We start from the raw sequence: 13,971 nt of genomic DNA on the forward strand, positions 1-13,971 counted from the left end.
ATAAAGGGAAGGAGAGAAATAGGAGATTTAAGGGAAGAAGTGAAGGTCTTGAATAGTTATCGAGAAGAATGATATAAGAGAAGATTGACTAGGAAAAAGATGTAATGAGATTATAGGATAGTGTTGGGAGTACAGCTGAGACTGAATGTCAATTATTTGTAATCTCCCGAGTCAGTAAGATGACAATTTTCCCCAGCTATGCTGATCAACCCAAGAATAGAAATAGAAAATATAGATGGGTCCATAAATCATTAAGGATTCGTGGGGCCCAGGTATTGATAACTGCAAAGAGTCGGACACGACTGAGCGACTGAACTGAACTGAACTGAACTGATGAGCAGTTGGAGTGAAGTGGTTTGAAATGAAGCACCTTGGAGTCCAAGCCACAACTGATGGAAGCAAAGCCAGGTGGAGAATACCTAGAAAGGGGGGAGGAGCCAGGACTGAAACTAATGGCCTGTGAAATCTATACTGTACGGCCAATTATCTGCCATCAGAACCCAGAATTGACTTATTGATATACTGTCATTTTTAACAGAAAAACATACTACTGCCCTGAAACTATGGGTTGATTGTAGGTGCTCACTTTGAATGGACAGTGCTGGACAGAAGTTCCCCAATTCTCCACTTTTTTGCAGCAGTAGCAGCATCAGTACAGAGCTAAAACTTGTTCTACTGACTTCTGAAGTTTTAAAGCAGAGTAGATATGAAAGAGAAAAGAGTTATTTTTATCTTATTTTTAAAAAGATAAAAAATAAAAAGATTTTATTATTTTTATTATGACTATTGGCTGCACTGGGTCTTTGTTGCTGCTCCCAGCGTTTCTCTACTTGTGACAAGTGGAGACTACTCTCTAGTGCAGTGCATGGGCTTCTCGTGGTGGTGGTTTTTTACTTGTTGTGGAGCATGGCTTCAGTAGTTGTGGCACACAGGCTTAGTTGCCCACAACATGTGGGATCTTCCCAGACCAAACATGTGTCCCCTGCCAGATTCCCAACCACTGGACCTCCAGGGAAGTCCAAGAGTTATTTTTAAATAATCCTTTTATTTTTTTTTCTTTTTCATTGTAAGAGGAGCATCTACTTATCCCATTTTCACTTTTTCCTCTCTCTTGTTTTCAGAGGCCCTGTAAATGAAGAAAATCAAGATAGTGTCATGCACTCTGATGGTAAGAGGCAAATGCTGTTTTATTTTTTGTTCCCTCAGATATGACAGTTAGAGTTAATTGTTCTCATAGGGTCATTAATGAGTCATCATCATCATTAGTCCATGCAAGTCCTCTCGTTTTGCTTATTTATTCCCTTTTCTCTTCACGACCCACTCTCTTTCCTCCCTTCTCTTACCAGAGTAAAATATTTTAATGCACTTAGTGTGTATATGTATTTTGTACACATTCTTTGTATATTGTTGTGTGTGTACATGTATATATTTCAATTTACATAAACAGCATATTATAGCTCATTCTGGTCTGTTTTTTACACTCAGACTAATGTGTTTTGTGAGGCTCATCTGTGATTATATGTATATTTAATTTATTTCTGTTAACTACTGCACAGCTCTCCATGGTATGCATCCTATGCATATTTCACCTCCAACTCACTATTACCGAAAATGATATTAATAGTTTAGTGCACCTTCTTGTCCATATCCCCATGTGACTCCCTGAGAGCCTTCCTTTAAGATGTGTATCAGGGAGTGGAGTGACTGCTTGTAAGCTATGGCATATTCATTTTGACTGAGTAGTACTGGAGTACTTTTTAGAAGAGCTGCATCTGTGTGTAGTCCCATCCCAGGGCATGAGGACTCCAAGATGCTTGCCTTTCACCAGTGCAGAGGCAGATTTCCAGTTGTTTCCAATCTTCTGTGTATAAAATGTCTTGTCTCAATTTCATATCTCAGCTTACTATTGAGTTCAATACCTTGATTTGTTTATTAGCCTTTGTGGTTTTCTCTTCTGTAAGTTGCCAACTCCAATTCCTTGACCATTTTTTTCTTGGGGTTTGTATCTTTTTCTGGATGACTTGCAGGAGTTCCTTTGTATTCCAGATATTAATACCATGTCAGTTGTAGGGTGGAGAAGGCGATGGCACCCCACTCCAGTCCTCTTGCCTGGAAAATCTCATGGACGGAGAAGCCTGGTAGGCTGCAGTCCATAGGGTCGCTAAGAGTCGGACACGACTGAGCGATTTCAATTTCACTTTTCATTTTCATGCATTGGAGAAGGAAATGGCAACCCACTCCAGTGTTCTTGCCTAGAGAATCCCAGGGACGGGGAAGCCTGGTGGGCTGCCGTCTGTGGGGTCACACGGAGTCGGACACGAATGAAGCAACTTAGCAGCAGCAGTTGTAGGGATTGCAAATATCTGCAAATATCTTCTCTCATTTTGTCCATTGTCTATTAACTTAGTCCATACTGTCCTTCATTGAACATAAATATGTTTTTATATAATCAAATTTATTAATACTTACTTTGTAATTTGTACTTTTAAAGTTTTATTTAAGAATTCCTATCCCAGGAAATAAAAATATTTTCTTCTATTTTCTTCTTATGAACTTTATCATTTATAGTTAGTCTTTGATTGTTTGCAGTCCACTTTTGAGGAATTAGTAGAAACCTAGATTTTTTTTTTTCTCCCCTGGAGAAGGAAATGGCAACCCACTCCAATATTCTTGCCTGGGAAATCTCACAGACAGAGGAGCCTGACAGGTTACAGTCCCTGGGGCTGCAAAAGAGTCAGACAAGACTTAGAAACTAAACAACAACAAATGTGTGTTCCTATTTGTGTGTATTTAAATTTTATCTCTGAGCTCTCTGTTTCTATTCTACTGGTCTATTCATTCATGTATCAGTTCCACATGGTTTTTATTGTTATTGTTTTAGATGATGTCTTAATACCTGAAAATTTGTTGATATTATTAAACACTTACTTGAGCAGTAAAATATCTTTTAAAAAAATTTAATTAACTTGATTTGTTTGATACATGAAAGCAGATCCTTAGGAACAGATGAGTCAAAAAGGGTGAACTTGTGATTTTCTGGTAAAGCCTGTGTTCCACACAAGCCCGCAAAACCAAATATGGGTGCTTTCAGTGTCCATTTGTAAAGAGACTATTTTTTGTGAAAGCTAATGAAATGATTTTATAATAAGTTACAAGGTTTAGAAAAGCCATAGTAAGGATCTAAACCACATATTCTATTGTGTACTTCTAAACCTTTGGTAAAGTATAGATTCTGTTAACATTATCAACTGTTTTGAGTATTATGTTACATCTAACAATCCTCTATTAAAGCATTTCTTAATTACTATCCCTTTTTTTAAACACTTCAGGTACTGGAAATCTAGATGAGGTTAGTTTCTCTTTTTTTATTCTTCTCATATTATATTGCTGTAACTAGAATATGTAACAATTGCTGTGATCTATTTTCTACTGACATAAACCAAAAAATGAAAACTCTTAAGAATAATGGTAATATGTTTCCATTTGCAATCTTATTTCACCTGAAATGCTTGAGACATTAAACACCAGTCATTTCACTGACTCGGTAATTTGTTATGCTAAACAGAAACTGAAGTCTGGCTATAACTCTGAATTACATAGCAAGATATAAAATGAAATCTTTCTGTGCTTCCTTTCCCAGTCTGTCTCCAAAAAGGAAAAAAAAAAAAAAAATTAAACACGCCAAACATACACACAAATTTATGTTTGTTTTACTGAGTATTTGAGCAGTGTAGTATATATTTGTTCCTTTATTGAATAATTGCAATTAATCATTATTAATATTTTTCTCGACAGGAACAAGAGAGTGAAGGAGAAACATATGAAGACATGTATGAGTTACATTTTTTTTTTACCATGATATTTTTCTTCTAAGATGAGTATACTAATTTGTATGAGGGAGAATGAATGGATATTCAATACTAGGAGGGGGAAAGTTCAACTGTTCAAATGACGGGCATATAATGATAACCTTTATTTCAATACAAAGGACTAAAGATTCCTTTCTTGTCAAAGGATTTTACAGAGGACTCTGTTAAAATGCCATTGTGTGAGAGGTCAGAGGCTTGCAACCCACTAGACAGCCCACAGGCAGGGAATTACAGGGCCAGGAATCTGTATTTCTTGCTCTCGGTATGTCTTTGGGCAAGTGAGTTTGTGTGTGTATTACAGTGTCCTCACCTAGGCAGTACTTTATCTCAAAATTCTGCTCTGAGAGATGATTTAACACAGCACTGAATCCCAAAGTTTTAACCTGCTTAAGAAGATGTTAAAAAGAGTTTCCAAGTGGGTTTCTGGGTGGCCCAGGATTAAGAAATTTCTTAGCAAATGAGTGAAAATAAAAATGAGCATGTTCTCTTATTTTATCTTTTGTTGATTCAAATATGTTAATCTTCCCTACCCAGAATTCAGCTAATTCTGAGTAAAGTTTCTAAGTGAAGATTTGTACCTATGAGTACGAGTGAATATGTGTATGTGAACTTGTACCAGTGAGTGTACTCTTGTGAGCGAGAGTAGGGGGGTAGGTTTAATTGTATTCATGCTGACAGGCCACAGGAACCTTTATCACAATGACTTCCACTTGCCCTCGGGGGTTGTAAAGGTAGCGGGGCCTTTGGAAGGCATCCTCCTTTGAATGCCTCCTGCAGGTTTTAAGAACAGTCTCACACACCCAGGAATTTTGACAAGACTTAGCTTTGTACCTTCACCTCTCTATTCCACATACTATCTTCTGTTTGGGGTAGGAACCTCTCTGAATAGTGAGCCCTAACACATAAATGCCTGCAGGTGCTGAAACAGCCAAATTTTTATCCACAGAGACACATCCAAAGAAAAAGAGAAGAAAAGGGAAAAGGAGGAAAAGAAGAGATTAGAGCTGGAGAAAAAAGAACAGAAAGAGAGAGAAAAGAAAGAACAAGAAATAAAGAAGAAATTTAAAGTAAGAGCTTGCTTGCTGATGGGTGAAAAAGAGTAACCGCTCTTTTTATAACTTTCATACAAAAGGGGCACCATTTTTTGAAACCTTACATGGTTGGACAACTACTTAATCGTTGTTTTCTATAGAGTAACTTCCTTCATAACAGTAATGTTTTTGTCTACTACACTCCATTATCCCTGCACTAGAAATGCAATACAATAAAATCCAAATAAAATATGTGGCTTATAATTTGGATAAAATCTAAACAAAATATGGTGGAAGCTCAGGAAATTTTATGTCAGTTGAGTGAATGAATACTCAGTTACTCAAATCCATTCTGACTCTCCTCGTTATGCGTTTCATCATACCTGGAAAATTCCATGGACGGAGGAGCCTGATGGGTTACAGTCCGAGGGGTCATGAAGAGTCAGACACGACTGAGCATTTCATATTAACCTACTCATAATATGGGCTCAGGACTACACACATACATATCCCTGGCATGTATTATGATGGTGCATGGGACAGAAGTGTCTCTGGATTAAGCAGACCTGTCTCAATAAAACTCCGTGAGCCACCCTGACTGATGCTGTCTGGACCTGATGCACATCTATGCCTTTACTTTAAGCCTATGTACATGCTGACTTCTCATACCTTCTTTTCTCCTTCCTCATTGACCTCTGTCTTCTCTGATCTTTCATTCTAACTGAATGACTCCTATTACTACTACTGCTTCTACTATATTTGCTGGCTATACTCTCTTGGATGGGCTTTGATGACATGGCCCATCTGGTATGGGTCTGGTATGTCAGCTATATTTAGAGTGATTATCTAGTCACAAAACTATTCTTCACTTTGAAAAGGATTCATATCAAGTTTCCTTTAAATATTTAGTTCCTCCAGAACATTTAATATATGGTTTGAATTATAAAAATCTGGCTTATATATAATTTCCCAGTGTATTGATTATAGCGAAACAAAAATGCAACAGCGGGGCGCAGGGAAAATGTAAAACTTAGACTCAGTTGGACAGATGTGGATTCAAATTCCAGCTGCATTTGTGAGTTATATAATCATGGGCATATTGCTAAACTTCTCTGAACCTCAGATTCTTATTTTTAAAGTGAGTAGATGATATTTCTCCTGAAAGTTTGTTATGGGATTAAATAAAATAAGACATGGTGTCTATTATAGGTTCTCAATTCAGTTTTGCTTACTATATATAAGCAAACGTAAGACTGCAATATGAATATTAAAATATTTTACTCATACAGAATGTATGGCTACCAATGTTCATAGTTTTCAAGTGGAAAACGTGGAAAATTAATTTCTTAAATGAAAATCTTTATAACATACTTTTTATGAAAAGATTGTTTATAGTTTTGAAGGAATTAGGCGAAGCTTTTCCTTGTGGGTTTTTTGTTTTTTTTTTTGAGAAGCCAATTTTGGATGGTTTCACTCATTTATTCAAATAATATTTGTTAGTAAGAAAAAGATAAGATATGAAATCACACCACCAAACATGAACTCAAACATTTGTCAAGACTAGGACTTTACACGCTATATTCCTTCCACAAAATTGTTAATAGATGTTCAAATTAAATAAATAGATGTGAGAACTGTTATACAGTTCCACATTTCATTAATTCTATGACAAAATATTTCACATTTTAAAATTCTGAAATTAGGATGCATTGTAACACTGTTGGCACATCAAAGTTTAAATCAAGCTAGTTTACTTTCTTGGTAGTATATAATTAATGATGGTATCTCACAATTCATCACATCACAAATTCAATAAATAAAGTAGAGCTTCTTCAAAACTCATGATGCATATTTGCATATCAAAAGATTCAAGAAATTCTGTTGAAAGACAAAAGATTAGGAAATTAGGACTTTAGGATTCATGGACTTTAAACTGGATTACTCCTCTGCTGTCAAGAAACCACTGTACTATTCAGGATATTAATTATAAAAACATCACATAATATTGGTTTGCTATTTTTTTTGTTCACAAAGCTATTTCTAAACTGTTATCTTGTTTATAGCAGGTAATGTCTACTCCAAGTTTATAGATAGCAAGTACCATGAAGTCGAAAAAAGGAAAGAAAATGTTTTTCTCACAAGTACGACCTACCACCACTACTAATCCTTCTCTCTCTTGTTATTTTAAGCCTGCAGAGAACCATCAGAATAATTGCACAAAGCAGAGAGGGAAATAACCTCTGTCTAGTAAGCAGAACACCAGCATACTCCATAAAAACACATAGCACCCAGCATGTCGCATACATAAGTGGTGTTTAGTTTTCAGTCACTTCCTCTTCAAATCTTTCACAGAGTTCCTGAGGTCAACAGATCACTGCTATTCTCTCCTGGCCCCTGAACATGTGCGTACCTATTCTTTGCTGGTTCTGTCTGACCTCTGCAATTTTCCCCTTGCCCCTCCTACAAGAACCCTCACCAGAAATAACATTCACCCTCAACTTCTAGTTCAAACCTGTAAATGTTGGTAATAAGCAGGTTAGCAAGTAGTGGACCTAGTCTTTCAAAACTGCATTCCTTAAGGATTTCCTGAATAGTAAGAAGCTGGTTGTGATTTTTTTTTTCCCTCTTTGCAGCTAACAGGCCCTATTCAAGTCATCCATCAAGCAAAAGCTTGCTGTGATGTCAAAGGAGGAAAGAATGAACTGAGCTTCAAGCAAGGAGAGAATATTGAAATAATTCGCATCACAGACAACCCTGAAGGAAAATGGCTGGGCAGAACAGCCAGGGGGTCATGTGAGTGCATATTTTTCTACGACTTCAAAGTGTTTTCTTTTGAGCCAATCTTAATGCGAAAATTCTTCCAAAGCTAGTCATAGCATTAAGTTGCGTTATGCTACACAGCATAAGTAGCATTATGTTACAGAGTAGACAAAAATAGGAAGATTTTAAATGACAAACATAGCTCCATCTTCACCTCATTTGTGTAATATTTTTAGTTGGGAAAAAAATGTAAATATAATATCCCAAGGAGGAGCAAAGAGTATTAGGTTCTTCATTGATGTTAAAAAGCAAAAATGTTTCTTCTGAATCACTTTAGAACCTTGAAAACAGACTCGACTTACCCCAAAGCACAACATCACAAGATTTTGACAAAGCACAGTGACGCTGTGTCAACAAGTCTTTAAGTCAGAATTGCAAGCAAAGAAATAAAGGGAAATTTTAAAAAGAAAGTGTACAATTGATATTTTATTCACAACTCCATGATATTTAAACTACAGTTATCTGAACATAAATTGTTCCCCTTTTGGTAGATGGCTATATTAAAACAACAGCTGTAGAGATTGACTATGACTCCTTGAAACGGAAAAAAGGCTGTCTCGGTGCTCTTTCATCAAGACCTTTTGAAGATGACCAGGAAGTGTACGATGACGTTGCAGAGCAGGAAAATGTTAGCAGGTATATGTAAAAACAAATTGGAAAGCAAATCAAACTATCTCTTTGTCAGAGATTGTGGGTTTTAAGATACTAGAATTTTACTTTCCTAATTTCCTACTACTTTCTATCACTAAGTTAAATTACCAGTAAATTAAATTAATTTACCACGGAATTAAATCACTTCAACATGGATGATAACTCATTTGAAACTCTATAGCCCTTCATTTTACTCTTTGGCTGTTTGTGTTAAATACTGCTTGAAATGTAATGGGTCATTCGCAGATGTGTTGTCAATACAATATACTGTTTTGCAATATTCATTCTGATTTGACTTTAAGGATGTGCCTAGAATACATATGACTTTGTAAAATATGAAGCATGAGATATAAAAGTTAGCTCTAAAAATATAAAATATTTTTCTCTGAAATCTGAGTATAAATATATTTGTCATTGTTATTTGAAAATATAACAAATAGAAATGCTTTTTTATGACATCTTTGCTCTTTAAGAGTAAGAATGTAAAAGCTCAATCCGCTATGATCCCTAGCAATCAACTAAGGGTTCAACTTTCCATTGGACCTTGTGACCTTCCCCGGAAAAATTACAGGACCATCTTTCTGGGGCAGAGGGACAGATCAAGACATCCTTTCCAGAGGAACCAAAGAGGAGGGCAAACTTTTCTGTCATACTTTCCTTCTCTTGCTTCTCAGTCTCCAGCTCCCTTTATAGTGCCTCCTCTTCTGTCTCTTTCTCCTAGCTCTGATCTTCCTTGTTCTTTCTTTTTCTTCCTTTTCTGTTCTCCTTTCATTCCTTTTTTCCTCCAATATCTCCCTTTCCTGGTAGAGTCATAATCCCTTTAAAGGAAGGAAAAGGAGAAGGAAAATCTCCAAACCAGCGAAGAATCCTCATTTTTCTATGCCCACTTTGTGAAACCGGGAAAGCTCCCCACATGATCTATGCAAGATCTTCATTTGAGAAAAAAAATGTGTCTGCATTCTTTATAAGTCAAATTTCAAAGTAAAAAATGTTTTTATTATTAAGCATTCTAAAAATGTAAAATGATCAAAATAGAAATATATTAATACTTATTAATACTAATAGTTATGAAACATATAAAGAATTAAATTTCCCTTTTACGGTCTTGAGCTTATGGCATCAGTTAAACTTATATTGCTTTCTGGCAGTTCATCATTCTAAAATGTCTGATATCAATGCTGTCTTAACATATTATGATCATAAATTATGCAATATATATCAAAACATGCCATGTATGCACTGGAGTTTACAGATTGTAAATTGACCTTAGTAATAAGAAACACCTTGACCTACTTTGAAGTTAGCAAATGTCAAATTTGATGTCACAGTTCCAATTGGCCATATTCTGAGAGTTACAGAATTTTCTAGACATGAGTATGTCTTACCGTGTATATTATCAGCATATATACCTTATGTTGGGCTTCCCTGGTAGCTCAGATGGCAGAGTCTGCCTGAGATCCCCTGGAGAAGAAAATGGCAACCCACTCCAGTATCCTTGCCTGGAAAATCCCATGGATGGAGGAGCCCAGCACACTATAGTCCATGAGGTCGCAAAGTGTTGGACACGACTGAACAATGTCACTGTACCTTATGTTTGTCTTTTATCTTTTAAAAAAACACACAATTTCTCTCATTTTGGAATTAAGGAACTCCAGTGAGATATATATATATTTACACTGATGAAAATACTGAGAAAATAAATAAATCCACAAAAAAGGGATAATATCCTTAAAATGAAGCATTATCTTCATAATAAGTGACTGTTTCCCAAAACTAATGCTATTACCATTTCCATTTTAACTAGTCTGTACATACCACAGGGCTTCCCAGATGGTTCAGCAGTAAAGAATCCACCTGCCAATGCAGGAGACCCAGGTTTGATCCCTGAGTCGGGAAGATCCCCTGGAGAAGGAAATGGCAACCCACTCCAGTATTCTTGCCTGGGGAATCCCATGAACAGAAGAGCCTGGCAGGTTACATATAGTCCAGGGTTTGCAAAGAGTCAGACACGACTTAGTGACTAAATCACCACCACCATACCTACCACAGCTCTACAAGACATCTCCAGTTAGTAAACATGAAGCAGAAAAGGAATCTTCTATTTAATAAAATGGGGTTAGAGGAAGTGTATAGCTTTACTGATTAATATTTTAAACAAGTATAGCACCACAATATTTACTAGCATCTATTCCTTCTTTATGCATATTTAATAAGAAAATGGAAGAAGAGACATCACTTCTACACAAGTTGTTTTGTTTTTTTTTTTTTTTTGAAACTACAGCTGCTGCTGGCAGAGATCTTATAACAGAACATGCTTTGTCCTTAGTAGAACAAGGAAAGATGCTGAGTATAGCTGGCAGCTCGTCCTGGCAAGAATAAGAGAAAGCACCATCCTCTCCTCTCCCTCCCCCAGATACCTCCTGGCTCCTATCAGGAGGTTCTTGACCAGTTCTTTCCCAATTTCTCCAGGTTAGGAGAATCAACAGTATACCCCACACTCTGAGAGCAGACAGGAGGCTTAAAAAGCACAGGTCCTGGCAGCTGATCTTCTCCCTTTCTTCTCAATGAAGCAGTTTTGTTTTTTGTTTTTTTGTAATAAAAGTGAAAAGTTGAACAAAAGGAAATTACAAGTGCAAATACCACTCCTTTGTCATATAAAAAACTTTTCTTCTAGGTGTATTTTTCCAACCTTTTTCCTGCCATTTATCCTTTCCTCTTTCTCTTTCCTGGTCTTTTCTCACATTCTCCTTCCCTTCCCTCTAGCTCACCAGATCAATGGTTTATATTCCAAAGAAAAAATGAAGAACTGCTCTAGAAATCAAATAATATATAGTGGCTTTGTTCCTGATTGTGATCACCCAATTCTTTGGAAATTGGGTATGAAATCTCCAAGGTGGAATATGTTGTATTTGCCAGAAGTGGCAACCAACCCAAATTGGCAGTTTTTCTCATAATTCTAAATGCTTGCTTCATGCTCAGAGGAAAGTGTTGAAGACAGTGAGTGTGAAAATAGTTTGTAAGCAAGTAGCGAATATACTTAAGCTTCATCAAAAATCACTTCTATTTGTATATTAAGACATTTATAGCGTGTTTTTCTCTGAAATTCCATTAGTGAAAGTACTTTTTATTTCTAGATTAACAGTAGACTTCAAAGTTATTCTGACTTTAAGGCTAAGGATCACATATGATGTATAAATATACTATATGATTGTAACATCAGATATCTGTTCTTGGAAGATTATCTAAAAGGCAAAAATGATGACACGGTGGGCACAGTGAGATGTAGTCAAAATGATGTCGTCCATACAGGAAAGTGGGACACTGAGATTCTTATGTCATTTTTTCAATTAATCAAAAGTGGACATGGTCATATCACTTCATTTCTCAGAGCCTCAATTTTTTTCTGCAAAGTGAACTAAATGACTTCCTTTGCTTTCCACAATTCACAATCTAGTGGGGAAATGGGCAAGAAAACAATTATAAAATAGGGGAGGTATAGAATGTTATAGAAAGAAATTTAAAATGCAGAAATATAGATTTAGAGAATTAGGAGCTATACTCTACAAAGGCCCCACGAATAGGATTTCAAATTTTTTTTAAGTATCCCCTTTGTAAAAAATGTAATGCTATTGGACTAAGAGTTAAATGCTGTAATTGTAAGATATTGAGAGGAAATTGAATTTAATGCAGTAACGGTTCTAGAATAATACTTTTTTTAATAAGTCCATGTATGGAGTGATGTAATACTATATAATCTGAAAATTGCCTTATGGTAAAATGCTAGAAACAAACAATATCATTGTTTAGAAAACTTTATGGAGTACTGAATCTCACTTGATTCTTATTAGTTTTGTTTTTTTTTTTTTTGCTTAGGTACTACTTATCTATTACAATAAGGAACAATTTTTATTCCTTTTCACATATAACATCTAATAACTTTTTTCTAATTAAAAAGTAGCTGATTTACAATATTATATTAGTTTCAGGTATACAAGTGATTTGATGTTTTTATAAGGTATACTTCATTTAAAGTTATTATAAAATATTGACTATATTCTCTATACTGTACAATATATCCTTATAGCTTATTTATTTTATACATAGTAGTTTGTACTCCTTAAACCCCTACCCTCACCCCAACACTGGTAACCAGTAGTTTGTTCTCCATATCTGTGTCTCTTTTTGTTTTGTAATATTCATTCATTCGTTTTATTTTTTAGACTCCATATATAAGTGACAACATACAGTATTTGTCTCTCTGACTTATTACACTAAATATAATACCCCGCAGGTCCACTGGTATTGTTGCAAATAGCAAAATCTCATTCTTTTATGGCTGAATAACATCCCATCGTGTTTATACACTACGTCTTCTTTATCTACTCATCTGTTGGTGGACATTTAGGTTGTTTTTATATCTTGACAATTGTAAATAACATCCTGATAACTGTTGACTGGAATGTTATTTTTTTCTCTCATTTAACTGCTCAATATGTACTTCCTTTCCTGATAGCTAAATAATTAATATATCAATTAATGTCTACTCTTTTTCTCCTAGCCACAGTCAGAGTGGAAGTGGAGGTAAGCTACACACTTTTATCAGTTTCTCAAGTCTTCGACGTTCTTGTATATATTAATGACAAAATGCTCTTGTTTGCAAATAATGAGGAGGATCTTAATGTGGTAGAAAGAGCAATGGACTGGGAATCAATGACATGGAGTCCAGTCCTGGCCACTGAATGACCCTGAGCAAGTCACTTCTTTCTTCCACGTTATGGGTCATGGGGTGACTCCACTGCCAGTGTGCCCAGGGCAGTCTTGATTTGTGCCAGTTGTCTGAGCACAATTTCTAGTAGTATCCCCCTTCACTTTCAGAAATGTCCCTATTTGGATGATACCTTACATAGTCACCATAGTATGACTCCTAAAGACTTCTCATTATCCCATCAACAAAATAAGGGTTGCTAATACCTGGCAGTGCTGAAATTCTCATCTTAAAAATCTAATTTCAACTTTATTGCACATATTTTTACAAAGAAGGTAGTCAGTAAACATTTGTTAAATAAATATTTGTCAAATAGCAAACATAGGATAACAAATCAAGCAAAGGTTTAACTTTTAAAATATTACTTTGATGAAATGAAATAAAGAAATGAAAAAGTCACCTTCCATTCTTTTCTTTGTCCCAGCTCCCATCAATGTTTACAGTCACTTTTCATTAGCTTTCCTTTAGTTACATCTTGATCAATGCTTTTCTCTGAATGTCTCCTTAGTACTAATTAAGTTTTTCTTATCAACTTTTCCCTTCTTTTCCCACAATAAATTTTAACTCCATCCTCTGTTTAATTTTACTTTTTCTCAGTTATTTCTCCCACTTCTGTCACCTCCAGTGCACAGTACTCTATATCATCCCTCATATTTTTACAGTTCACTTCTAAGAATTCCTTATAAAATAATGTTAAAAAATTAATTTACCTCTGTGTAAGAGTGGGAAAATAAAGCTATTTTAATTTAAATAATTGCTATAAAAATAAGATGCTCTCTGCATCTTATTTCGCATAAGACATTTATTATCAAATTTTGAGTGAGCATTTGTGACC

The 13,971-nt window shown here is 35.5% G+C and overlaps 1 protein-coding gene across 4 annotated transcripts in view; it reads left to right on the forward strand.

The window, feature by feature from the left end:
- The window catches only part of FYB1 (FYN binding protein 1), a 165,339-nt gene that overhangs the window by 128,737 nt on the left and 22,631 nt on the right, over window positions 1-13,971 (forward strand). For all 4 annotated transcript variants that reach the window (XM_061129898.1, XM_061129900.1, XM_061129899.1 and 1 more), the window contains 7 exons: window positions 1,122-1,168; window positions 3,330-3,349; window positions 3,796-3,830; window positions 4,816-4,936; window positions 7,534-7,693; window positions 8,212-8,356; window positions 12,930-12,952. In XM_061129898.1, the coding sequence (XP_060985881.1) occupies window positions 1,122-1,168; window positions 3,330-3,349; window positions 3,796-3,830; window positions 4,816-4,936; window positions 7,534-7,693; window positions 8,212-8,356; window positions 12,930-12,952 (551 nt within the window). The remainder of the gene's footprint in view (window positions 1-1,121; window positions 1,169-3,329; window positions 3,350-3,795; window positions 3,831-4,815; window positions 4,937-7,533; window positions 7,694-8,211; window positions 8,357-12,929; window positions 12,953-13,971) is intronic.

This window comes from Dama dama, chromosome 25, assembly GCF_033118175.1.
Source record: "Dama dama isolate Ldn47 chromosome 25, ASM3311817v1, whole genome shotgun sequence".
Lineage (NCBI taxonomy): Eukaryota > Metazoa > Chordata > Mammalia > Artiodactyla > Cervidae > Dama > Dama dama.